Source organism: Alligator mississippiensis, chromosome 8 (genome assembly GCF_030867095.1).
Source record: "Alligator mississippiensis isolate rAllMis1 chromosome 8, rAllMis1, whole genome shotgun sequence".
Classification (NCBI taxonomy): domain Eukaryota; kingdom Metazoa; phylum Chordata; order Crocodylia; family Alligatoridae; genus Alligator; species Alligator mississippiensis.
Window position 1 is genome coordinate 21,253,005 of NC_081831.1, and position 26,096 is coordinate 21,279,100.

Consider the following 26,096-nt stretch of genomic DNA (forward strand, 5'->3'; position numbering starts at 1 on the left):
CTGTGGTGGAGCAGCAACCCAATCAGAGGCCTCACAAGTCATAAGCTAGTGCCATAACCACAAAACCATCTTTCATAAGCAGAGACGCGTTGAATTGAAGACTCCACAAATGTTCATTCCAGGCATAAATGTGCATAGCTTACCCTTGGATCTAAAGTTGGATATGACTGACCTGTGCTCAGCCAACAATAAGATGCAATAAGACAACCTTCTGTGTCCTGAGCATATGTCTAACACTGTAAAATGATAAGAAGTCCTTCCTATTTGGATCCTAATAGCAACACCTCAGATCTCTCTATATAAAAGGCTTTAAACTAAAAATCAATACCCACTTTAAATGTTGCTGAGATTCAACCTACAAATTAGGTCCACACCATGGATTTCACTGCATATTTATATAGCCCAAGGAGGACAGGTAATGGGAATCCAGTCTGTGCTGGATCAATTTTGAAACTGGTTGCTTGAACACTTGAGATTGTCTTACAAACTGCAGCTGCATATAGCAAAATTCAATCTTTAAATTATCTAGCCCTCCATTTATCTTTAATACTAGCATCATGTTCATATTATTCACACGGTACTGCCTATTTTATATGCCATATGTTTTAAGGGAGATTTAACAGATACCTAGACTTTATATCAGCCTATTGCATAGAGGTAAGCGATGACAGAAAGTGCTCAGGATTCTGATGGCAAGGACACCCCATGGAGTTCACGTAAAGATTTAGCCAGAGAATTTCAAAGCATTTTGGAGGAGATGCTTGTCCCTGATCCTTCTTAATTCAGATAGGAACTGGCCATTCAGGTCCCTTTGGCAGTTTGGAAAGCTAAGGATCCCGTTTGGAAAGTTCAGTAAGGTTCCATGATCCGTGTTATGCAGGAAATCAGGCTAGATGATTCAAAAGGAGCATTATGGCTTTAATATTTATGAATCTACTAAGTGAAAGGTAATTCCCAAGTCAGAGGCACTTTCAAAATATCCACCCAAATCTCTAGTTAGCCAGCTAAGTAGCCTGATTTTTAAAACTGCAGATTTCTAAAAGCAACCCCCACTTGAGGGTATTTGGGAAATGTTGCCACTTCAGTGCCCAAATACAGATATAAAAACTCTCTTCCTCCCCTTGTTTCATACAAGACATTGTCTGGGAAGTCAGCTTAGCCTGCAGCACAGTTAAAATCATGTGCTTTGATACTTTTTCTAGCATTAGGACAGAGTGTGTTGTGTTCTTCCTGCTACAGAAACAGAGAAGTCTAACGAGGAGAAGCAGAAGGAGGAAGAGCTGGTACAGCAGATACACAAGCTGGTGGAAACGCGGGATTTCCTGGTGGACGACGTGGAATTTGAAAGACTGAGGTAGCTGAAGGAACCAGCTCAAGTGTGCTTGGAGCCTGCTGTAGAAAGAGTATTGCAAAGGCTGGCAGAAGGCCAGTTTGTCAGGCTCCCAGCAGGTTTGTTAGCATTGGTACCTGATGCACAGATGGGTCACTTTGGCAAAAATAGGTGTAAAAATAGCTCAACAGCTGGGTTGGTGTGCAGGGTTGGATTATGGCAATTTATTATACGAGGCACATTTTAACACTGGGTTCATCAAGTCACTGCCTGCACAGCCTGGCCCACAATACAGGCCTGTCCAGCCCAATATGGCAGCATACTTATGCCGGTCTGGGCTCGTTTACATGAGACACTAAATGAGCAGTAGACTAATTCTGCTGCGCATTAGCACATCATGGCAAAAGCTGTACTAATGCAGTAATGCACAGTAGAATTAGTCTACTGTGCATTAGTGTCACAAAAAGACCATGCGCTGGCAGTATAGCACAGTAGTGCCAGTTACTGCACACTGAGTTAGTACCTGTTATTACAGGTGCTAAACTTAATGTGCAGTAACAATGGCGCATTAATACATGTGTAGATGCGCCCTCTGTCTAGTGCATGTATAGTGCCAGTCACTGTAGTATCTAAGCTAAATTGCTACCAAAGGCAAGCATCACAATGTTATCTGACATGGACATTGCTGCTGATGCTACCCTAAAGAACTAACCTTTGCTTGGAAAACTATCCCAGGAGTGTTGTGTGGTTGCATGTTGTTCCCTTGTCCTCAGCTTCATTCTTCAGCTTCAGTAACTACACAGAGGCTTCCATACATCAAAGGAGTTTGCATTCAACTATTAAACACTCAGGCTCATATCTGCCCATAGGATGTAGACAGCTGGCTCTTTGTGGGAACTATCCAATAAGTGTCCCCCGCTCTCCCCCTATAAATCCAGTAACAGCATTTTAGGGGTAGCCCACCTGCCCCTCCCTCCAAATGCCTCTTTAGATCTCCTTGCCATTAAGAGTTAAAAAGCCTTAAAACTGATGTGTGACAACATGGAAGGGATTGGGTAAGTTGGGATGCCTGGCTCCTGCGTGTACCATTCCCTCTGCACTCTGGATCACTGCCATCCAAATACTAACTAGTTTTCAGTCTCTTGTGAAATCTGACAAGATGGCAGTTTGTAGTGTGGGGCCAAGGTGGTACTGGGACCTTGCTGCAATGAGTCTGTAAAGCAGAGGGAAAGATTCATAGATTCATAGACGTTTGGGTCGGAAGGGACCTTAGGAGATCATTGAGTCTGACCCCCTACCCTGGGCAGGAAAGAGCGCTGGGGTCAGATGACCCCAGCCAGATACCTGTCAAGCCTCTTAAAGACCCCCAAGGTAAGGGAGAGCACCACCTTTCTTGGAAACCCATTCCTGATGTTGGCAACCCTTACCGTAAAGAAGTTCTTCCTGATGTCTAACCTAAATCTGCTCTCCGTAAGTTTGTAACCATTGTTCCTAGTTACTCCAAGGGGTGCCCTGGTAAACAGAGTATCTCCTATTCCTTATGGCTCCCCCTGATGAATTTGTAGGAGACCACAAGATCACCTCTCAGCCTTCTCTTGTGGAGGCTGAAGAGATCCAGGGCCCTCAATCTCTCCTCGTAGGGCTTTGCCTGCACGCCCCTAACCATTCAAGTGGCCCTCCTCTGGAACCTCTCGAGGTTGTCCACATCCCTCTTGAAGTGTGGCACCCAAAACTGGATGCAGTACTCCAACTACAGCTTGACCAATGCCACATAAAGGGAAAGTATCACCTCCTTGGACCTGTTCGTCATCCACCTGCTAATGCATGATAAAGTGCGGTTAGCTTTAGTGATCACTTTGTCACACTGATGACTCACGTTCATCTTGGAATCAACAGTGACTCCAAGATCCCTTTCTGCTGCTGAGAAAGTCCTCCCCCATCCTGTAAGCTGGTTGTTCCTCCTCCCTAGGTGCAGCACCTTGCATTTGTCCTTATTGAACTGCCTCCTGTTCTGTTCCACCCACTTTTCCAACCTGTCCAGATCTACCTGGATTCAGTCCCTACCCTCTGGTGTGTTAACTGTACTCCATAATTTGGTATCATCGTCAAATTTGGACAGAGTGCTTTCCATGCCCTCATCCAAGTCACTGATGAAGACATTGAACAGCCCTGATCCAAGTACCAAGCCTTGTGGGACTCCACTGCCCAGATCTTTCCAGGTCGATACTGACCCGTCCACCACCACTCTCTGAGTGTGACCCCTAAGCCAATTTGTCACCCACCTGACCATGTCATCATCTACATTATCTATGAGAATATATTGAGATACTGAATCAAAGGTCTTCTTAAAATCCAAGTAGATGGCATCCACCTCAATTCCTGTGTCTAAGCATTTTGTGACCTTGTCATAAAAAGAAACAAGGTTAGTCAGGCAGGATCTGCCTACTATGAATCTATGCTGGTTGCCCTTTAGCATTGCTTTTCCCGCTGGACTCCCACAAATGTGATCCTTAATAATTTTTTCAAAGATTTTCCTGAGGATAAAGGTGAGACTATCTGGTTTATAGTTATCTGTATCCTTCTTCCTCCCCTTCTTGAAAATAGGGACCACATTGGCCCTTTTCCAGTCCTCTGGGACCTGACCTGAGCACCAAGAGTGCTCAAACAGCCGTGCCAGTGGCTCTGCTATTACACTGGCTGATTTGAACACATCCAGCCCCTCCAAGTATCTCTTTACTAAGTCAGTGCTAACTGTTGGTGGGTTGGTTTCCCCTTTATGCCTGTCTATGATCCCATTGGGAGATTTGTCCTTATCTGAGTTCAGGAATACAGAGGGAAAAAACCTCATTGAAGAGCTCAGCTTTGCCCCCCCACCCCACCCATCTGTCACTAATTGCCCTAGTTTGTGCTGTAGGGGTCTATGCTACCCTGCACCTTCTTTTTGCTCCCTATGTACCTGACATTTTGTTTTCTTTCATTTTTGTTGCTAGCCTAAGTTCCATTTCTGCTTTGGCCTTTCTGACTGCCTCCCTGTAAGGGTGTACCAAGTAGGTATACTCCACCTTGGTAGCTACCCCCTGCTTCCACAGCCTGTATGCTTCTTTTTTTGCCCCTAGGCTTTCTTGGACTTCCCTGTTCAGCCAAGAGGGTTTCTTGGCCCGTTTGCCCCCTTTCTTGCACAACGGGATTGTCTCCTGCACCACCCTTCCTGGACTCCTATTTCACCAATGCTCTTGTTCTTCAGTGCCTCACTACCTAATCTCCTAAGCACACTGAAGTTAGCCGTTCTGAAGTCTAGCACTTCTGCCCTACTGGTTATCTTTCCCACCCTACGCCAGATAGTGAATTCAATCAAGTGATGGTCACTGTCCCCTAGGTTACCTTGTGTCAGTAGATCCCCCACCAAATCATCCCCTGCAGCTCAGACCAAGTCCAGCAAGGCGTTTCCCCTAGTGGGACTGTATGCCTCCTGTGTAAGGTGAAGGTCCTGTATGCAGGTTAAGAACATACATGAATGGCTGGATCTAGCTGACTGCTGCTCCCAGCAGATGCCCAGGTAGTTTAGGTCCAACTCTTCCTCCTGGTGTAGCGGCCTGTAGTAGACCCCCACTACCAAGTCCCTTTCCCCCTGATTCCCTTGCATTCTGACCCACAATACCTCTATTTGCCCTTCCTCTGATCCCATCTTGATTATGGCAGATGTATATTGCTCCTTCACATAGAGAGCAACACCTCCCCCTTTTTCTGCCTACTCTATCTCATCTGTACAGCCTATAGCCCTCAATGCTTACTGCCCAATCATGGGTGAGGTCCTACTAAGTTTCAGTTAGCCCAACTAAATTAAAATTCTTGTTTGCAAGCAGGAGCGTGCATTCCTCCTGCTTGTCCCCCATGCTCCTAGCATTAGTGTAGAGACATTTGAGCCCCCCCACCATGGGTGTCCTTGGTGCCTCCCTGTCCTGATGCCTATCAGGCCCCTTAGTACTTATGGGGGCTTTTCCAGCACATGGCTCTTGGTTTATTGCCTATAGATTCTCACTGTTGTCTGCATCCATGTCCCCCAACAAACCTGGTTTAAAGCCCTAATGAAAGTAGGTTCTACTGAGATTTGAACTCAGATTGCTGGATTCAAAGTCCAGAGTGCGAACCATTACACCATAGAACCAGGTGTTTGCTTTTATTGCAGGGGGTGTATGTTCTCCTTGTTTTATTATTTGTATTGCTGTAGCATCTAGAGACCCTAACCAAAATCAGACCCCAGTTGTTAGGTGCTGTACAAACAGTTAGATGGGCCCTGCCCCAGAAAGTTTACAATCTAACTGGACAAAGAAAGAACAGGAAGGGAAAGATCAGTAAGGCAAAGTGAAAGGGCTTGTTTAAATTCATAAAGCTAGTTCAGGCAGAGCCAGAGAGAACACAGGTCTCTTGACTTCTAGTCCACTGTCTGACCAATTAAGCTATATTTATCAATGACAATTTTCCAGAGCTCCTGCCAAATGGAAAATTTGTAAGATGAAAGATCCTGCTGTTCTGGGATCTTTGCTTACAGGAGTGATGGGGGTTCCAGTCGTTAATGTAGTAAACTCCCTGTTGGGCAGCTATCAGGACTGGAAGAACATCAAATGATTGCAGGAGCAATTACATGGCTGGTGAGTGGAAAGTGGCAATAAGATTGATATTCTGGGAATCTCAGGGTGTCATCCAACAGTCTGTTCTTCAGAAGTGGATGTCTGAGAGTCTACTTAATAAACTGCAGAGGCCTGGACCTCCTGACACAGCATGTGAAGATGAAGGGTTGCATGCAGTCAACTAATGAGAGGTGCCTCCTCTATACAGAGTACCTGACTGCTGAGATTTTCCAAGCAAAGCTTTCACATCATAGATGCACATTTAGCCCTCAGTACAAATGGGTCTACAAAGGGGTTCTGACATAGAGTAAGCTCTCCTGGAAACAGTGTGTGTTTAGGAGTGTGGCATCCCAGGAAACAGTCTGGGTGCAGCTAGCAGGAACTTCCTCATGTGGCACCTCTATTCTAGGTGCAGAATGACAAATATTCATAATTTGAGAGTAGAGCTAATCAGAGTTCAGGTAGAGAGAATGAAACAGGAGCTTCATACCATCCAAATGAGCTCAGTAGATCATCCTGATCAGGGAATGCACATGATGGTGTCTGCCGGAGTCAGAGGCCAGGTTCTAACACTTGTGATGACTGCTGATCCTCTGCATCCCGTAGTATAGACCCTGCATCTCTTTCAGGGTCAAACCCCTAATACATTGTGCCATATTGTGCTATATTTTCAAAGCTTAACCACAAAAGCTAACTTTTCCCCCCTCATTCTTATATAGAAAAAAATCAGCTTCTAACTAGGTCTGTGTGAAGCAGCTAGTATTCGCTTCAAATTCAGCTGGTTCGGGGGACAGTGATTCAATTCGGTGATTCAAATCACTGTCCTGATTTGATTTGGCCGAATCTTCAAATCAGCCAGGCCCATCCCCCACCCCTCTCCCAGCCCCGCAATGGCTGCCCCACCTGCCTCAGTTCCCCGCACTTTGGAAAAAAAAAGCCCCAACTCAGCAGGTGCTGCCGGGTGGGAGGCGATCCCCCTGCCTCTCATTGCCCCACGCTATATGGGGGCTTTGCACAAGCCCCACAACCCCTCCACGGGTGCTCTGCCCAGGCCAGTTCCAGCCCTTTAAGAAAAAAAAAATGAAAACCCCCAGACTCACCACTCCTGCTGGTGGGGGGCAATCTCTGCTGCCCCATGCCATGTGGGGGGCTCTGCACGAGCCCCCAAAGCCCCAAGGCCGCTGCAGGAGCAGTGATTCCCAGGGGTTTTCTTGGGGTTTTTTTCTTAAAGGGCAAGAGCTGGCCTGGGCAGGGCACCCCGGGGCAGGGGGGCTAGGGGAGTGAGGGGAGGGCCGGGGGGGGTCTCATGCAGAGCCCCCCATGCAGTAGGGGGCAGCAGACATCGCCCTTCCTGCCCGGCAGCACCCAATGAGCACTGGGGCTTTTCTTTAAAGTACCAAGCTGGGGAGGGTGGGGCAGCCATGGGGAGGCTGGGGGAGCGGGCAGGGGTTGGGGGGACTGGCAGGTGTCCCCCCACGGTCCCCTCCCCCAGCCCCACTCCTCTGCCCCTAGTTCTTATCAGCTTAGAGTCAGCTGCAGCTCCCTGCTGCAGCCACCGGGGACTGCCTGAATCATCAAAGCTCTCCAAATCTTTTCCGAAGATTTGGAGAGCTTTGAATCCATTCAGACCTTTACATTCATTGGTCCCCTGATTCAATTCGGATTCGGAGATTTGGCCACCGAATCGGGCCAAATCTACTCCAAAGCAAAGCACCACCCGAAGCTTCGCACAGCCCTACTTCTAACCCCAGAATTTTGAGTAGAGATTCATTGACTCAGCATATTATTTAAATAATTTTAATAGCTTATACTCAATTTATAGCTTATACTACATTTTTACCTTAGCCTATGCTGTATTAAATTAAAATTTCATTTTAACTGGTTTATTTAAAAAAAAAGAAAGTGCAATTATAATTTAAATTTTAAAAAATCCAATTTAATTAAAAATCAGCCTTTTTTTTTTTTTTTAAATCTCCACCACTAACATTGAATTTGATTGACCTTGATGTATGTCATTTTGTTTTTTCTTGTTAATGTTACCAGGTCAGGTAGTCTCATTCTAAGTTTCTTGTTAAGAAACAGCTCTGCTTGCAAAAGCTCATTTATCAAAGGTGTTTCAAAGGAGATGCGCTACAGTTTAGAAATGCCAAATAAAAACCTGTGTGAGACTCCTCTGCCTTTGAGAATCATAGAAACATAGAATATTAGGTTTGGAAAGGACCTCAGGAAGTCATTTAGTCTAACCCCCTGCTAAAAGCAGGACCATCCTCACCTATATCATCCCAGCCAAGGCTTTCCTAGCCAGGTCTTTTTAGCAGCCTTTTTATTATTTTGATATCATTTTCTACAAGTTTATTAGACTGTGGATATCTTGGGCTAGAGGTTATGTGTGTAGACTCATATTCCTTTGCAAAATGCTTGAACTCATACCCATCAAATTGTGGTCCATTGTCAGACCTGACCACAACTGGGTTGCTGTTTTTGGCAATGAAATACTGTGTGCTATTACATGCGTTACAGTAGTTGTTCTCAGGTCTTGCCATTTCTGGACAGTTAGAGTAATAGTCTAAAACCAATACAATGTTTTTTTTCAGCATGAGTGAACAGGTCTATGGCTACTTTGGACCATAGAGCCAGTTATTCCTCAGTCACTACCGTTGGCCGTTTTGCTTCACTACGTCTATATTTTTGACAGGCTAAACATGATTTAATATACTTTTCTATGTACATATTCATTTGTGGCCAGTACAGAGTTTTTCTAGCCCTACTTTTGCATTTCTCTATACTTAAGTGTCCTTCATGTATCTCTGTAGTCTGTAACATATTCCGCGGTAATACTTTGAGAACAAGTCTGCCATTTCTAAACAAGAGCCCATCACTTAAATTACTGACAATTCTGCTTCAAAGTGGTTTGAGGACTGGGCATGTACCTGTTTGTATATTCTGATCATGTACCATGGCATCTGTGAGTACAGCCCACACTTCATCAGAAACTGGGCACATTTTTTTTAACAAATTGACATGTACAATGTCTAATTGTGGGTTTGGTTCTACTTCTGTTCTGTCAAAAGCTCTAGACAGAGTATCCACCACCACTAACTCTTTCCCTGGTTTATATTCTAATCTTAAATCATAACTGCAACTGAAAGAATAGCTCTGTAATCTTGGAGGTGTGTCAGTGAGCCCCCTTTTTGCTATTGCTGTCATTGGCTTGTGATCTGTTTCAGCTAATGCTGGTCTCTCATGAAGGAACAAATGAAACTTTTTACATCCATGTATCAGAGCTAAAGCCTTTTTTACCAGTTTGTGCATACTGACACTCAGTTTTAGTTAAAGTCCTGGAAGCATAGGAGATGGGTCTTCAATCCTTCCCATACTTCTGTATGAGTGCTGTTCCTAGGCTCTCCTTAGAGGCATCTGTAGACAGCTTTGTCTGACTTGTGCTGTCATAGTATTTAAGTATTGGAGCCTTTTATAATAACTGTTTTAAGTTCCTGAACTCTTCATCACAATCTGCTTCTCATATCCATTTTTAATTTTTGTGCAGTAAAGCTCTTAGGTTGCAGCACTTTTGTACCAGAAAAGGTACACATTTCCCCACCGAGTTTTCCTATGCCCAAAAACATTTGCAGTCCTTCCTTATATGTGGGAGGTGGCATTTTAGTAATTGGTTGTACCCTGCTGGGCTCTCTCTGTATACTTTGATCCATTCATTTTCTACCCATATAGGTTTCTTCTCTGACTCTAAATTTGTACGTTTGTCTGTTGTGTTTTAAACTTGCTGATCAAGTGCTTTCCAGAGCTCTCTCAAGTCTCTCATCATGTTTCTCCATGTATGTCCCCATATGTGTTGTATGTATTTATGAAACACTTCGGATGCTGAATGTAACCCAAAGGGCAATCTGCAAAAGTAGAATCTTCTACATGGAGCTCTGAATGTGCACAAATGCCTGCTGTTTTTTTCTAATGGAAGCTGCCAAAACCCAGCTGATGCAGCTAATGTGGAGAATATGTTGCTTGTGACATTTCTCCAAAAATGTATTTCGTAGTAGGAATGGAAACATGTTCCTTTTATAACATATTTATTACTTTCTTTTGGGTCTAGGCCAAGGCAAAAGTTTCCTTTTTTTGTACTATTACCAAAGAATGAACCCACCCTGTCAGTTCCTCTACTTTCTCAATAGTTGAGCATTCAATTTTTCTAGTTCTGGTTTCAGGCTTTGTCTTATTGCTAAAGGAATATTTCTGGGAGTATGCCTTGTGGGAATATAGAGTTTAAACAGCTTAATATTTTTTTTTTAAGCTTCCCAAGCCCCTCAAATACATCCTGAAACTTATCTTCAATTTTACTGTGCCCCTCTATGGTATATATTCTCCAAATAAGGCCTAGTGCTTGACAGGTCTTTAATCCTGCTATAACCACACATTTTCCTGGCACAACCAAAACTGAATTTTTTTCATTTTAATGTTTTACCTTTCTCTCCAGCTTACATGTGCCAATAGTAGAAATCAACTCCCCACTGCAAGCTTGGAGACTTACCTAATTGCTGTGAATACTTGCTTTTGTTTTCAAACCCTTTACAATATAGTCTGGTGTAATATTGGCTCATGCGCCATTGTCCAGTTTAAAAGTCACAGCACATCTGTTTGCTTCCAGCATGATATTCCAGTTGTGTGATGATACTGTATCTTGTACAGCTCCATATAGCTCCTCTTCTCAGGTGTGTTCAGTGTCGCAATTCACCTTGCTGTGCGGTGCTTGCAAACTCTGTTCCTTTCTGTGCCCACAGTCCTCTCCTCTGCACACTCTAGAAAAATGGTTCATTCTTTTGTATATGTTGCAGCATTGTGCAAAAGCAGAACATTGCCCTGGTGTATGTGTGTTACCAGCATGTATGGCTCTTCATGCTGCTCTTCTGAAGCTCTCCTTGATTGCATTTTCAGGCCTCCCCTTGAAATTTCTTTTTTGTCTCTGTTCTTTTCTGAGAGGGTTCATTATTCCATCAAATACTGAGCATCTGGCTTTACTGTCCAAAGACTTCACTCTACCCTGGATGATTGCTGCTGCTTTGTACATGCTGTTTGCTTTCTCTAGCTTGAGATCAGGAACCTCCAGCAGTCTTTTCCTAAGCTTCATGGCTCTGATATCTATTACTATCTGATCTCTAATGGAGTCTGTTAATTCTCCAAAATTAAAGGATTGACTCAGCAGCTTGAAATCATTTTCAAATTCCCCAAAGGATTTTTCTTCTTTTTCTGATCCCATGTGGAACTGATAGTTTTCCCAAGTCTTATTCTTTTTTTGGAGTGCAATACTCCTTAAACTTTCTGAGCACTGTCTCATAATCAGCCTGCTCTGCTTGGCTCAGTGGCATACTGTTACATATATCCAGTGCCTTAGCACCTGCTGTATTCAGAAAAATAGTTATCTTTTGGACATTTGACTTCTCAGTGCCTCCACTCACCCTCGTGTACAGGTTGAATCGTTGCTCAAACCTCTTACAGTTCTCTGCTGCATGACTGAAGAGTTTCAGCTCTGCTTGAGCCTGTAGTTGCTCCACTTTTTTCTTTTACTTTTTCTATTTTTAAAGCTCATTCTGTGCAATGTATTCACTTATTTTCAGCTACTTCTGGTACCATGTTGCATTATGGGGTCAGTTCACTGAAACAGGAGTCATTTTTCCAAAGAGGTTTCTTTATTCATGTACACACATGTGCGTGCACGCACAGAGCCATCTCTCTCTCAGTTCCTCTCTCAGTTCTGTTCAACTCCATCTAGCTCTTACAGATATACAATCCTTACAAGAGTGTGTTCAATGCAGGTGGTGTAAAAGGCTGGAAGGGAACAGAGATACAGCAAGAGAGCCACATGGACTAAACCAGTCATTTATGTCTGTATATAATAGTTATAAGCTAATTGAAGAGACAAAAGTCAATATAAGTGCCCAGGAGTCAACTAGGAGCATACATTACAAATATTACAGTGGCCATCTGAAAGTCCCTTAACCTGGGATTTTCAAAGGCGCTAAAAGGACTTAGGCAGACAAGGTTCCTTGGGTGAATTTGATATCTTTTATTAGACCAACCCAAATAGTTGGAGAATAGTTAGTAAGCAAGCTTTCAAGTTCGAAAACCCTTCGTCAGGCTAAGGAAGTTTCAGCAGTTTGTGTGTGCTCTTCCTGGATGGAATAAAAAGTAAAGAAGCCAGGGGCTGGGCTGGGCTGGGCTGGGGAGTCAGTTGCCTTAGGCACCCAGCTTCCACTACCTCTCACACTGGCTGATGCTACTGACAAATTGAAATCCTTCCTTCTCTGTGCTTCAAAGAGAAGGAAAGGAACTTGCTGATGAGTTAAGACCCATGTTCAAGACCTCCCAGTTGTTAGCCATGTATGTAGATTTGAATACTTCCTTTACTAAGCATTAACTAATCTCTTCCTTGTCACAGGGAAAGAGAAGAAGACAAAGAAATGGCTGAATTCCTGAAAAGCAAGCTGTCCAAAAGCTATCTCCAGAAAGCAAGTAGGTGGTGGATTATTATTATCCCTTACACAGGCATCCCTTTGGCAGTATCCCCAGTTTACCAAATATCCAGACCCAGGAATTTATTGTTGTAACCAGGCAGATGATGTTTCCATGGAGACTATATAGCACCAAAAAGAGGGGACTCTTGCTCACCTTCAGCACCTACATATTATGTTCCAAAAAGAAAAGCAGAGTATTCATTGGTGTGTGCATTGATGCTGTGCCTCCATTTCTTTCCTGGCATTACTACAAAGAAGATGCTTTGGTAACTGTTTGGAATAAATGGCTCCTATATATATATAAATGTATATGTACATACATGTGTAATACTTATTTAATTTATCTGTCTTTTCATCTAGCATTATTATCCAAACAGTTGCCCATTCTACTGCATTCCATTTACAGCGTACCTCCTCCCATGTACCTTCCTTATGCACAGAGCAGCATGCCTGCAGCCCAGTTAGAGGCACGTACATATCTAAAGCAGTAATGGGGACACACATCATCTAAGTCTGTTTGGGAGGTATGTCCTGTCTAGGGTCACTCAGTGTCTACCACATGAGGGCCTGGACACATGAGACATTTACATTAATATAATTCATCTTTACATCAAAGAGAAAAGGAGTGAACACATTACGTACAGCCCAACACTGGTGTAATGGAATGAATCCCAGTGCAGCATTACCCTGAGAAAAAACAGGGTTGTTTCCAAGAGTAGATGTATGCATAAGGCACAAGTGTTATTATTTGTTTCCTGCCACCTAGTCACAAGGTGCTGTGATCATAGGAAAGTAAGACTGTAAGGTCATCTAGTCATGCAGGTCAGGGCTGTCCAACTTCTGAGCCCACAAGAGTGGGGGCTGCATGCCATGCAGACCACACCAAGTGTGCCATGCGGATGCTCCCCTCCACCCCCAGCCCCTGCTGCACCATTCAGTTCCACCCTCCTCATCCCCCACAACTACTCCGTTGTATAAACCCAAGTGCAGGGGAGCTGGACCCAATGATCGATGATCTGTAAGGTCCCTTCCAGCCGCTAACAACAATGAAACTATGAAACCCAATCCCAATACCCCACAGCAACTGCTGCAGGTCCCCACACTGCTGCACTTCATGGACATGATTCCCCCGTCTCCCCACAAGTGTTTCTGGACTCACCCATGTTGCCACACTGCCTTGCCCCTGGGGCAAAGGCAGGAAGTGGCAGGCAAGGGAGGGAGGAGGGAACGTGTGACTGAGTGCTATTGCAGCCAGAATGATGGAGGGGAGCTGCAGCAGGGTGAGAGCCTGGGGCTACACATTAGCCCCGTATAGACTGCATGTAGCCCATGGACTGTCAGTTGGACAGCCCTGAGCTACATCTAGTCCAGCCCCTTAATCAGTGCAGGATCATTTTTCACTAAACCATCCCAGCCAAGTGTCTGTCTAACCTGCTCTTGCAAACTTCCAGGGACAGATTCCACAATTTCTCTAGGGAACCTGTTCCCATGCTTGACCACCCTCATAGTCAGAAAACTCTGCGTGATCTCTAACCCTCTGTTGCAGCTTGAGGCCATTGCTCCTAGTTCTGTCCCCTGCCACCACAGAGAAAAGCCCATCTACATCCTCTGTATAATTGCCCTTCAGGTATTTGAAGTCTTATCAAATCCCCCCTCAGTCTTCTCCTCTCCAGACTAAATAACTACAGTTCTTTCACTCATAGCCCTTTACTCATACTACAGTCCTTTACTTATAACTCATACTTCCCAAGCCTCTAATCATTTGTATTGCTCTCTTCTGGATTCTTTCTACTTTGTCCACATCTTCCTTGAAGTGTGGGGCCCAAAACTGGACATAGTACTCCAGGTGCCGCCCCACCAGTGCTAAATAGAGTGGAAGAATCACTTCCCTTGATTTGCCAGTCCTACTTTTGTTTATGTGACCCAATATACTGTTGTCCTTTTTTTGTAACAAGAGTAGCCTGTTGGATCATATTCATCTTATAATCAACTGTAACCCCCAGGTCCATCTTTACACTACTGCAGCCTGGACACTGATTCCCCAGTCTGTATTTGTGCATGCATTAATTTAATCTTAAGTGAAGGACTTTACATTTGCCCTTGCCGAATTCCATCTGGTTAATGTCAGACCATTTTTCCAGTCTATCCCGGGTCATTTGCAGCTCCACCCAATATGATGTCATTCCCAAAGTTCCTGGCTGCGCTCGGTCCCATCGTCCAGATCATTAATGAAGATATTAAATACTGTAATACCAGACCCAGGACAGACCCCTGGGAAACCCCGCTTGATACCTTCTCCCAACTAGACAATGCCCCATTGATGACTACTCACTAAGCACATGATCCAACCAGTTACGTATCCACTTTACACTGCCCTTCATCTAGTCTGTATTTCCTTAGCTTGTTAATGAGAATGTTGTGGGAGATAGTATCAAAAGCCTTGCCTGACATCATGGTATATCACATCCATTGTTCTCCTACTATTGCAAAAAACTACCCCAAAAAGTACACGTCTCTCTGCTTGACGTCCCAGTGTAATTTATGCTAGCGTATACAACTATATAAAGTGAACCAGTGTAAATGTATTGTGTGTCCAGACCCTGAGACCACTCAGTGAGGAAAGCCATAAGAGATGACATTGGCACTGTACTGTAGGTGCCAATCCAGTACTGATTTGCTGTTCCATCAAGGTAACAAGATCTTTTTTCTTAGCTCCCGCCAAAGAGAAGAAAATGACTTCCAGAGGGCAGCAAACCTCCACGCCATATGTAACCAAAACAGGTCTTACCCTGCTAAAGGAGTGTTGTGGCTTTACCTGCTCCATTATGTAGACTGATCCGGTGGCTCCTCTGCACAGAGCAAGATCATGGGTAATATAGACTTCCTTGCTCTCTGAAAAACCAAACATGAGGCAAGTGAGGTTTCCTCGTTGTACTCTTCTCTCCTATTTTAATATGTACATTGAGCAAGGTGAAAGGTGGCAGAGAGTCAGCGCTGGGCTGAATGTTTCCTGCTGCTAAGCCCATATCTCAGTGGCAGGAGCTTCTAAACATATAAAGGAAAGGTTTGTGGGCCAAACTCATTTCTGGTGTAACGGAATTGTTGTCAGTGAAATTATATATCACATATGCATTTAGTTCTCTCCTTCTTTCAGCTAACACTGAAATCAGTAGGACTTTGTCTTACACTGCCCAAAACCACTCTATCCCTGTCCCTCCCATCTTTCTCTCTCATTAGCAGGTTGCAGACTGACAAGATCTACTGAAGTTACCTAGCAACCACAGGGTGAACAACTGTAAAATGATGTATATCTTCTCTTAAAAATGGTTTCTTGAGGACAGAATTATGGCAAATTTCTCTAACCTTCTACTTATTGCCAGTCTTCTGAAGTAGAGACAACAACAATCAAGCCTGCATTGATTTTCTAGTGGACTGTGTCAACTATTTTATATTTGAAAGTTTTAAAAAAGGTCACCTGACTTAAAAGTTCCAAACATTTGTGGGCTAGTAAGCAAAATGACTCTTTAACGATTTCAGGAGTTTAAATTATTGCATGTGGGCTTGTGGTCTGAGCTAGATCTAATCAGAGCAGGACAAAATTTGAAAAAGCATTACTGACATTAGTTTAAGGCTTAATCCCTTCAGCATTTGTTAGAATATAAACAAATGCCTTATAAATGTAGGAATTGCATCTCTCAAATGATTTACATCAGTCATTAGTCACTCTTAAACCTTGCAGGCCCTGCAACAGCACACTTTTAGAGTTACATCACTCTGGGTAGGGCATCTACACAAGACACTAAATGCACAGTAGATTAATTCTACTGTGCATTAGTGTGGCAGGAAAAAACCATACTAATGCACAGTAGAATTCATCTACTGCGCGTTAGCATCACGTAAACATGCTAATTACAGCACATTAAATTAGTACCTGTTTTAGAGGTACTAAACTTAATGCACCATAATTCCAGCACATTAATGAACGTGTAGACGCACCCTCTGATTACTACCTTGCTTAGTTCTCTCACTTAAATTCAAATGTACTTTTACCATCCACAGAAAATGTGGAAGGTGAGAAGCAATGTTTTCTGCAAAGGGATATAGTATTTTGGAATATGGGATTTCTACTAGTTTTAATATTTGACTCCAACAGTTTCAGAGAAACTAACTTCTAAAGCTGTGACAGAAATATTGTTGCAGAGCTGGTTAGCTTGCAGACTAGCAGCAATGTTTGCACTTTCTGTGATTGTAGCTGAGCGCCAAAAGAAAGAAAAAAAACCCCTGATTGTTGTACTTCTAACAGCACCTAGCCTAGAAAGGCTACTTGACTAAGCTAGAAAGAGAAACATCGGGCTTTTTGTTAGTTCCTTAGGTTTCCTGACTGAGAAGAGCTTTTGTTCACTGAAAGGGAGTTTCGGCTTTTAGATACCTCTGGCAGTGATATAGCAGGTGTATTTTCTTATTTCTCTTCCATTGGATAATACTGAAGACATCAGGGTAGCGATTGTTTTGTTAAAATTAACCTTTTTAATTAAGCTTTTTTTAAAACAAAAGTTACCTAGGTTTTCCATTTTGCTGATATTGTAATGAGGGCTTTTATCAACATTTTTATTGACATTTTATACAAAGTTTTATTGAGGTTGCTATATGATAAAGCCAAAATTATGATAAATATGTAGAGAAAAAAAATTAAGTAAAACTGCAAAATTCTGAAAAAAAAATTGAATCAAGGAAAGGAAAAAACTTAGAAAATTTTCAGTTTTTCATTAAATAATTCTTCTGGGTTTTGACCAGCTTTGCATTAGTGCTTCTTCCCTCTCGCATCAGTATGCACTGGTGTCACATCCAGCAGTGGCAAAACTGGGCCAGTGAGATCATTGTCATGAAAGTGATTGTTAAACAAGAAGTTCAGCATTCAGAATATATTTCAGGATCTAACAGGTGAGAAACATGGGAATGTGAAGGGAGAAAATGTAGGTTTTAATGAAGATACCTCTGGTCCTGAGCAGACAAAGGAAATGCTTTGAGATCTTTAAAAGCCAGGGGATGCTAAAACACCAGAGAGCTATTGTGGTCTAGTGGATTGCAGCCTGCGCTGGGATACAGGAGAGCTGGGTTCTCTTCCTGCTCCTTTTCTGCTGGGTGACCTTTGGTAAGTCATCTACCTCAATGTTCCCATCTCTTAAACTGAGGCCTTCTCAGTAAAGTACTTTGAGATTTACTGACCAATTCCAAACGAGCCTAGGCTCCTTGTGGATCTAATGCAAGGTGGATCAGTCTTGATTAAGTCCTCAGGACAGTCTGTCCGGTGTCCATTATTAGTGATCCTATTCTCCTCCCAAAGCTTTTGGGAATGGCACAATAACACCATCCCTTGATATAGAGGTTTCATAATTTATTGGTCTTCCACATAAAAATATGTCTATACAAAAATAGTTGTTGCAACCATACCAGGACTAATGAGGTTTTTGCAGGGTCTGCCTTTCTGATCCTATCTTGCCATTTAATTTGGAGTGGCTGACAAAGACAGTGAAAATTGATATCCTCCATCTACCAATCTCTAGCCATTTTAGGCACACACATTTCACTCAGTGCCTGATGGGCCTTGCAGGATTGCTGGATGATTGGTAATGAGATCTGATGACAGGTATTATAAGAACTAGGTATTATCATTGTCAGTGTAGTAATATGTCATCTTCTCTTAAGAGGAAAAGCCTTTCCTTAAATACTGATGTGAGGCTTTTCTATTCTGGGATGTGGCCTGATCGTAGCAGCCTGATTCATGAGAGCTGGTCCCGTTCCCATTAGCCACCCAGTACCGCACGGTCAGGCCTTCAGTCAGTCAGGGCGAGCTGAGCTGCATTTTGATTACCTTGTGATGTCCATTTCCTCTCTCTGATCCTTTCCCAACAGGACTCCAGGCAGAGTCTGCAGCTCCTGAGAGCTTCCACTTCCCATCATTGCTCATGCTTCCCACCATGGCACAAACACTAAAAGGACATTTCTGAGCTGGCGGTTACAAGCGTAGACATTGGCTTGTTTCTCAGTGCCACTTAAAAGGTAGTGTCCTTCATGACATCAGCAAACCACAGCTACCAACTGATCTCAGCCTGGCAGAGGCTTGTGGAGCAACAGCAGAGGCACATGCAAGGGAACGTCAGACAAACTGGATCTGTCTGTAGCTTTTAAGCAAACAGAATAAAAAGGGGACTTGGGAGAGTTTGCACTCGTTAAACATCACACCCCTCACATTTTGCAGTGCTCTGACATGGCAACAGGGTGTCACATTTACCTCCTGCTTCTTACCCATTCCATAGTTCATCTCAATGGGCTGGCTCGAAAGAACCCCTTCTAGGAAAAAGTCTCTGGTTTGGATATTGCGAATGTACCATTTTGCTGTCACACGTGTGATGGCTGTGAATGATGCTCTGGGAAGGGTCAGAGTACAAAACCAAAAAGAGAAGTCCCGTGAGGACTAATTTGTTAGAAGTGTATATTGTCAATGATGTGTTGCCTGAATGCAGACCCTGATGTGTTTATAAATTTACGGTAGGGAAATTGGTTTCAAACCCATTGAAACACTGCATTCACATTCCAGCCTCAGCACTGGGTCCATGATCCAGTTAGCAGAAAAAGGGGAAAATAGAGGAAGGAAGAAGAAAAAAAAAAAAAAGAAAAACATGGTGACAGCAGAGGAGAAAACAGATAGGGAGTGGAGAGGAAAGGAGGAGATAAATATGAGATGAAAACTCCTAATGAAAGCAGACATATTACTCAAATTCTTCCCTCAGGCACATCAGAACTGCCCTTCTAGGATCAATGGCGTGACTCAGAGGAGAATTTGGCCCACAGACAAGTGGGACAGTTCAGTATCTGGAGGGTCTCCTGTTTAATAACTGACTCCCCAGTCTGCTTTATGGCTGCCTAGGAATATGTCTGTTTTTAGCATTAAAACAGCTTTACTGGAAAAAGAATTCAGACTAATCTGGTAAACCCAGAAACATCATTAGCCAAAGCCCTGAGCTCCATGAAGTTCATTTAGCCCTACTTTTGACCCCTTGTGTTCTATACTTCCATAGTACCCATACATCCAAAGTCATTACTGCTGAGAGCTCAACAAGACAGTTGATCTGCTATTTTGTGGACATCTATGCCGCAGCGTTCTGCTTTTCAAGCTGACATGGATTCTTCCTCCAGACATTTTGGGGTGGCACATGGCTCTCTGTGAGCTGTATTGCTCTTTGATGCATGGCAGGCCTTTAGCTCAGTTTTGCTGAAGCTCTCTGTAGGACTATGAGAAGAATTTCCTATTTGGCCTGATGTGTGACCATCAGTCATGGGTTTTCTGGTGGAATGTGAAGCAAGGTGCTGGTGGACCACTGCCATCATTTCATTTACTGTCCCATGTAGCTGATTACAGAAAAACCTTGTTAATTTGGTATCAGAGAGTTCAAAGTGTTGGATACTTCAAAGCTATGTCACTCCCATAGCCAGAAGGATAGGTTTTTCTATGCATTACTATATGCATAATATGATAGATGTCTCCTTTGAAATTCAAAGCTGTTTTCTGGTCCCTTGGACCAGGAAAACCTTGTTAATTTGAAACACAAGGAACCAAAAAATACCAACTTTGAAATACTGTAAATGGGATCAAAATAAGCATACAGATAGTAATTTGCATGTATCCAAATCACTATGGGTATGTACAGACTTAGGTCACCCATGTGCAGACCTTACTAACTGATAAGAAAAAAAATGAAATATTATCCCAGTGATTGATTAAGCAGATGTCATGGGATGTAGCACAAGGAGTTCCTAATATAGACCAGCAGCAATGAAATAGGGCCCCTTTTTCTTCTGCTTGGATGAATCTAAGTGCAGAAGTGTCCCACTAACACCTCGCTTCCCCTCCCCGCCCCGGTTTCACCAACCCCCAATCCTGCCCATGATTATGTATGTAGCTGGGGCTGCTGCCCCCACCTCCCACCCCTGCAGATTTTGTTGTGCCCTGGCACCTGCTGTCCCAAGCCCTGAGCAGTCCACATGCTCCTGTCCCCTCAGGCACTCGATGGCCAGAGGGAAGGTGGGGTCTGCATCCCCCCTGCTGTACAGTATGCAGGCTGTGCACAACAGGCCTGGGGACCTCACTGCCAGGGCAATCCCTGAAGGCTGGGAGTGCCCAAGGAGGCAGGAGTACACCGAGGGGCCAGGGCTTAGGACAGCAAGTGTCAGGGTGCAAGGGAGAATGCAGGGATGGGCGATAGGGCAGCAGCCCCATTTATATGCAAGATTGGGGGCTGGATCAGGGATGGATTCATGGGACTGGAGATGCCAAATCCACAAGGGGTTTCCATCGATAGGTGGGATCAAAGGTGAGAGGGGGGCAGTTGGCGGGACAGTTCCTTAATTACATTGAGCAAAAGAGAAAGGGTCCCTAGATCATTGCTGCTGGTCTACATTAGGAACTCCTTGTGTTATAGCCCCTGACATCTGCATAATTAGTCCCTGGGATAACTCCGCATTTTGTTCATATCATTTAGGTCCGTACATGAGTGAATGAAGTCTGTAGATATGGGTAGTAATTTGCATATATGCAAATCACTATTGGTTCATTTATTTGGAACCCATTTATTTTGAAGTCCATATTTTTTGGTCTCCTGTGTTTCGAATTAATGAGGTTTTACAATATATTTTATTTTAGTTGCACACAACAATAGGGAACCCCCGCCCTCCCGCCCTCCCTCCCAGTTTTGAGTCCCTCCCATAGTACACAGGGACCTGTTTTCTAACCTTCCTGATGGGCTTCCTGTCTGCTTTTCCTGCTTGACTAAATTCATCTTTCTCTGATTTATACAGAGGTTTCCCTTTGTGTGCAGCCAGAAAATCTCTAGAGCTTCAGAGCAAGGCACACCCTCATAACCACAGGAGTGAAGCTCAAAGGGTTTAACATGTTAGCTTGTTATCTCTGAAAATGTAACCCAGCTCCCCCTCATGTTATATGTGAGTTGAGTCTGGCATCTCCCTTAATTATTAGTTACTTATTTATTAGTGTATATTGGTGTCTACTGTAGTCACAGCCTGGTACTTGCTAGAGCAGCAGTTCTCAGTCTTTCTTGGCATGCAGGTCCACTCCCAGGCTTGCCTTCCCACTTCTGGTGCAAGTTTGACTTTTACAGTTGAATATCCATGGGGTTTGTGACCTCACCCATAAGTGCTGTGATTCCCTTGGGGTCACAACCCCTAGTTTGGGAACTGCTGTCCTAGAGTATAGGACACTTTAAATAAGTCTGCTCTACAAGCTGCAGAATAGCGTAGAGTACTCTGCTGATAAGCAGGCTGAGTTAACCCATGTGGAGCTCTGTGTTGCCCCAGCCAGCCTTCACCCAGTATCCCCATACTAGCTCATTGGCAGCTAGCTTGAGTATCTGTGTCCAACGCTGAAGTGTGCCATATAGCATTTTCATCATGCTACTGTCTCTGTTAGACAGTGATTGCCCAGGTAGTGGTAGAGTAACACCAGAGGCCATCCAGCCCTGATATGACTAGGATTTATGTTGCACTTTTGCCCCTGGATCCCAGGAAACTGTCTCTAGCAAGCCTTGGGCCATTCTCTGATCCCTGTGGATAATATGTCCTATAGGCCTCCTAACTGCTCTCCCTTCACACACATTCCTGAATGTAGGTGTTGGTCTCCATCTATAAACCCTAAAAGAACAAGCCCTGAGATCCTCCTTCACTCCATGTAGGATACCATTGCATCTGTGATCAGCCTCAGCCTGAGTTAGTTGATCTTTGGGACAGGGAGCTGCTTGGCAGGGCAGTCTCAGGAAGGGCCTGTCAATTTGAAATTCACTCCTCAACCTGGTTCAAAATATCCCAGAACTGTGGACTATCAAGTATGCTGCCAGATCTAGATGCGGGGTCAGGCAATTGAGGTCAAATGAAGGAGTGGGTTAGGAGGGGAAATGGGATTCTGAACTGTTCTGCAGTATGTGATTGTTGATTGTACATGTATGCTTATTTGTAGGGGGTGGTCATGGTGCTCTTTGGGTCACTCAGTCATATTTCTAGTGTTTTTGTTAACAGATGGCAAAAGCAGTAGCATAATTAGGGATGGATGTCAATTTAGGGGGCATTAGAAAGTTATCCCCAGGGTGCTGCAGTACACACACACACACACACACACCCATCTCCCCATGTCACCAAAATTCCTACTTACTCCTCTGGGCAGAGGTTTCCATTGCAGGGGAATTACGCTCTTTTAGGGGCATCTGTTTCATTGCAGATAAATGTGTGTCTGTTTTTATATTACATTAACACTGGATAGAAATAGCTGTGTAAGAGCAGGGGGTTTAGATGGGATATAAGCTAAATTGCTCAGAAGAGCGGGAAGATTTACTCTGTTTCATACTGAAGTGCATGAGTTCGGCCAGGTTTGCTGATACTGCAAGAGAACAGAATGAACCTCCACCAGTCAGTTAAGTAACAGTATTTATCTTTGTTTTTCATATTATTTCTCTTGCAAAACACCTAAAAGGCACAAAATTGACTCCAGGATTTAAAATCTTCTCAGTCAAGAAGTCCTGGACTCTTTTTTTTCATATGCTGCTCACACATGAATGCAGGTTCTCCATCTCAGTGTCTCAGTTTCCAGAGGAGTGTTGGAGAAGGGTCTGGATAATGGCTAACTTGTGTTGTGGTTGTTAGAGTATTGTGCTGGGAACTCAAACGCATTGAAGGCAAACCCCCTCTGGGTAGGTAGACCTATAACCTAGGTCTTCTGCTTATTGGGCAAGTGCCCTCAGCTATTGGAATCACATATGGGAGGGCCCTTCTCCCCCCCTGCTGTTTCCAAGACTTACATTCAGGTATGTATATACCTAGCCATGCACATACCCAGCCAGTGTACAGCCTATGGTGTATGCTGAGCCTACACATGCTTGCTTATGTGTCCACACTGCAGGGGTAGTAGAATCACACACTTTGCATAGGTAGCAACAGCACGACTCACACAGTCAGGAATCAGCCATTTAGACACAACGGGGGGAAAATAAAATTCCGTCCCGTGTCCAGCTGTTCCTCCGAATCGCAGGAGAGTGGATCCATCTTGAGGTTGAAGTGAACAAGTGCAGGGGGGAAGTTACTGAGGCACAAACATGCTTTGCTTAAGTTCCAGGCCACATCAGGCAGGACCTATATTTGGCTCAGCACCATGAGATGCTGATTGGAGCTGTCAGCATACAGTGGAAATCTACTGCCTGACAGGTCTGCAAGCCCAGCTGCCAGTCACTCTGTATGTGTGACTCACTTGCAAGAGACAGATGTTTGCCTCCCCCACCCTTCATTTCCAAGCAAGATCAGCTGTGTTGGTAACCCTAGAGCTCACTGCATTAGCGGCAGTGATACTACTGAGATCCTGTTACTTTAATACTCTTCATTCTAATTCAGTGGTTCTCAATTTGTGGTCTGTACAGATTCACAAGCTCTGCTAGTGCTTTGCAGAAAGTGCGCAGGCTCCTCCCCTTTGTTTCCATGAACTACAATAAATCAAATGCTTCCCTCATATTATATACACAATGATTGAATTTACCATAGGTGAAAGAAAATGGGAGGAGAGGTGGCCCTACAGCAGCTAATCAGAGAAGGTCCTTTTAATAGCTGATAGGAGAGGTGCTTCTCACAGCCAACAGGTGAGCAGGTAGATCCTGGGATGGTGAATGGGAGAGGAATTGGCTCCTTCAGTAAATGTAAGGACAGGCGTTGTGATGTGATGACAAGTAAAAACACAGGTATCCACCATACAGTGTCTATGGAAAGATGGGAGGCCCCAGGTTTAAGCAGTTTCTCAAGGAGTAGCTTTTGCTCTGTAGAGGGACAATGTTCCGTTGCTCTTAGCAGCTGAGCACTTGTCACAGGTACTGAAACCAAACCATAAGTGAATGTGTTTGTGGCCAGTATCTGATTGCACGGCAGGTCATGTGGGCTGCCTTTTTAGTCTACTCATGCTGAACAAAGTAGACTAAAACTAGCCAGAAATGATCAGAGGAGAATCCTCCCTGCACAGGGAAGCCCTCCACTGGTTTCTGCCCAGCTGCTTCTATCACTGTCTTTGCCTAAAAGAAGGAAGAAGTGGGATGCAAAGGGGATGCAAAGGGGGCACGGCGAAGCATCTAAAGGGGTATATCATAGTTGATCTCTGCTAGGCCTGATTCTCCATGGATTCCCCACAGTTGTATGGCCACGACCAAGCCTAATGCCAAAGATGCAAATTAGAACTTCTTACTGTCTGTAATTTGCATCAGAGCCAGATGACATGGCAGCAGGGAGCTGCAGTGAAGTCCTTGCACTTTCCCCATGCAGTGCATCCAGGCAACATGGAGACTGCAGCCCAGCCTGTGCAGAGATAGTGCACTTCTCCTGGATTTACTAATAGTCATTAAGTATATTCTGTTGCACCTGCTGTAATGTGTGAGCACCTACAGTGCTTAAACCTTGGGCAGTTGCCAGTTGCTGACTTCAGTTGCCAGTTGCTTAACTGCTTTAAAACTGGAAAATAAATCTTAGCAAGCTACCCTGAGCAAAGAAATAGTCTCCAAACTCAAAGTTTTGTTGCAGGCTTCTATGTCCAAAGTCAGTGAAAATCAAATAGCTGTTCTCAGCCACATATCTCCTGGTGAGAGAGATTACCAGCCACCAGTATAAATTTCAATCTAGCATTATAAAAAGTGAAAAAAGGTTTTGATCCCCTAACCCCAAAGAAGCTCACTGTTCTGTCCCTTACAAAGTGAATTTATGCAGAATGAAGATATCACTCAGATCCCAAGTGACAGACAGCCACAGTGAAAAGAGACAAATACTTTGGAAGAGCAGTTGGTTACAAGCAAGGTGTTTGTCCCTGTGCTACTGGTTATTTGCTCTGGCCTCCTTCTAGGTTGCCTAAGAGATCAGATTATGTATCCCTCACAAAATACCTGTGTCATGGACTTACAAATGTGGCTTTGTACAGTCAAAGGTGTGTGAATTGTTCTGTACAGCTGTTTCTCAATAAATGTATTCTGTATAGCATATACTCTGTATGCCTTGTCTTTCAAATGGGCCTCTTCCCGATAGATGCTGCAACAAATGCATGGGCACCTGGCCTTTTGTGGATGTCGCATCAGAGTCGCACAGAATTTCATGGTGATAACAGAGAGAGAACTCATGTCTTGCTGCTTCAGCACCACAAGCCCTTACCACTTGAATGAGAAGAAAAACACCATTAGCAGCAGATGGTCTTGGGCACACAATTGAGCAATTCTGATTCATCCAGTGTAGAGCACAGGAGCACTACATGCACACTGGTGAGTTCACTGCACTATCAATACACAAAACCCACTGCCATAGGATAATGAAGACTGCTATGAAGATAAAACTATCTGTGGAAATCCCAGGTGCAAAATGAACACCTGAGTGTACAGCAGTACAAGGGCACTTTAGACTGGAGATACACAGCCTGTGGCAGATGTGAGAGTGGGGCATAATGTACTGGGTAAGTAAAGTGCACAGCTGAAAGGTCATTTCATAATAAGTGGTGATGGATTCCTGATTTAACCAATGAGCAACATTTCAAAATATTGC

At 43.9% G+C, this 26,096-nt stretch overlaps 1 protein-coding gene and 1 non-coding gene across 2 annotated transcripts in view; one reads left to right on the forward strand and one right to left on the reverse strand.

The window, feature by feature from the left end:
- The window catches only part of LOC102567257 (bMERB domain-containing protein 1), a 94,694-nt gene extending 69,150 nt beyond the window's left edge, over positions 1–25,544 (forward strand). The window contains exons 4-7 of the mRNA XM_014595678.3: positions 1,240–1,354; positions 12,404–12,477; positions 15,192–15,349; positions 18,393–25,544. Of these exons, the coding sequence (XP_014451164.1) occupies positions 1,240–1,354; positions 12,404–12,477; positions 15,192–15,310 (308 nt within the window). The 3' untranslated portion in view covers positions 15,311–15,349; positions 18,393–25,544. The remainder of the gene's footprint in view (positions 1–1,239; positions 1,355–12,403; positions 12,478–15,191; positions 15,350–18,392) is intronic.
- On the reverse strand, positions 5,424–5,495 carry TRNAQ-UUG (transfer RNA glutamine (anticodon UUG)). Its single transcript has one exon. It is a non-coding gene; the product is annotated as a tRNA-Gln (tRNA).
- Positions 25,545–26,096: the final 552 nt, after the last annotated feature.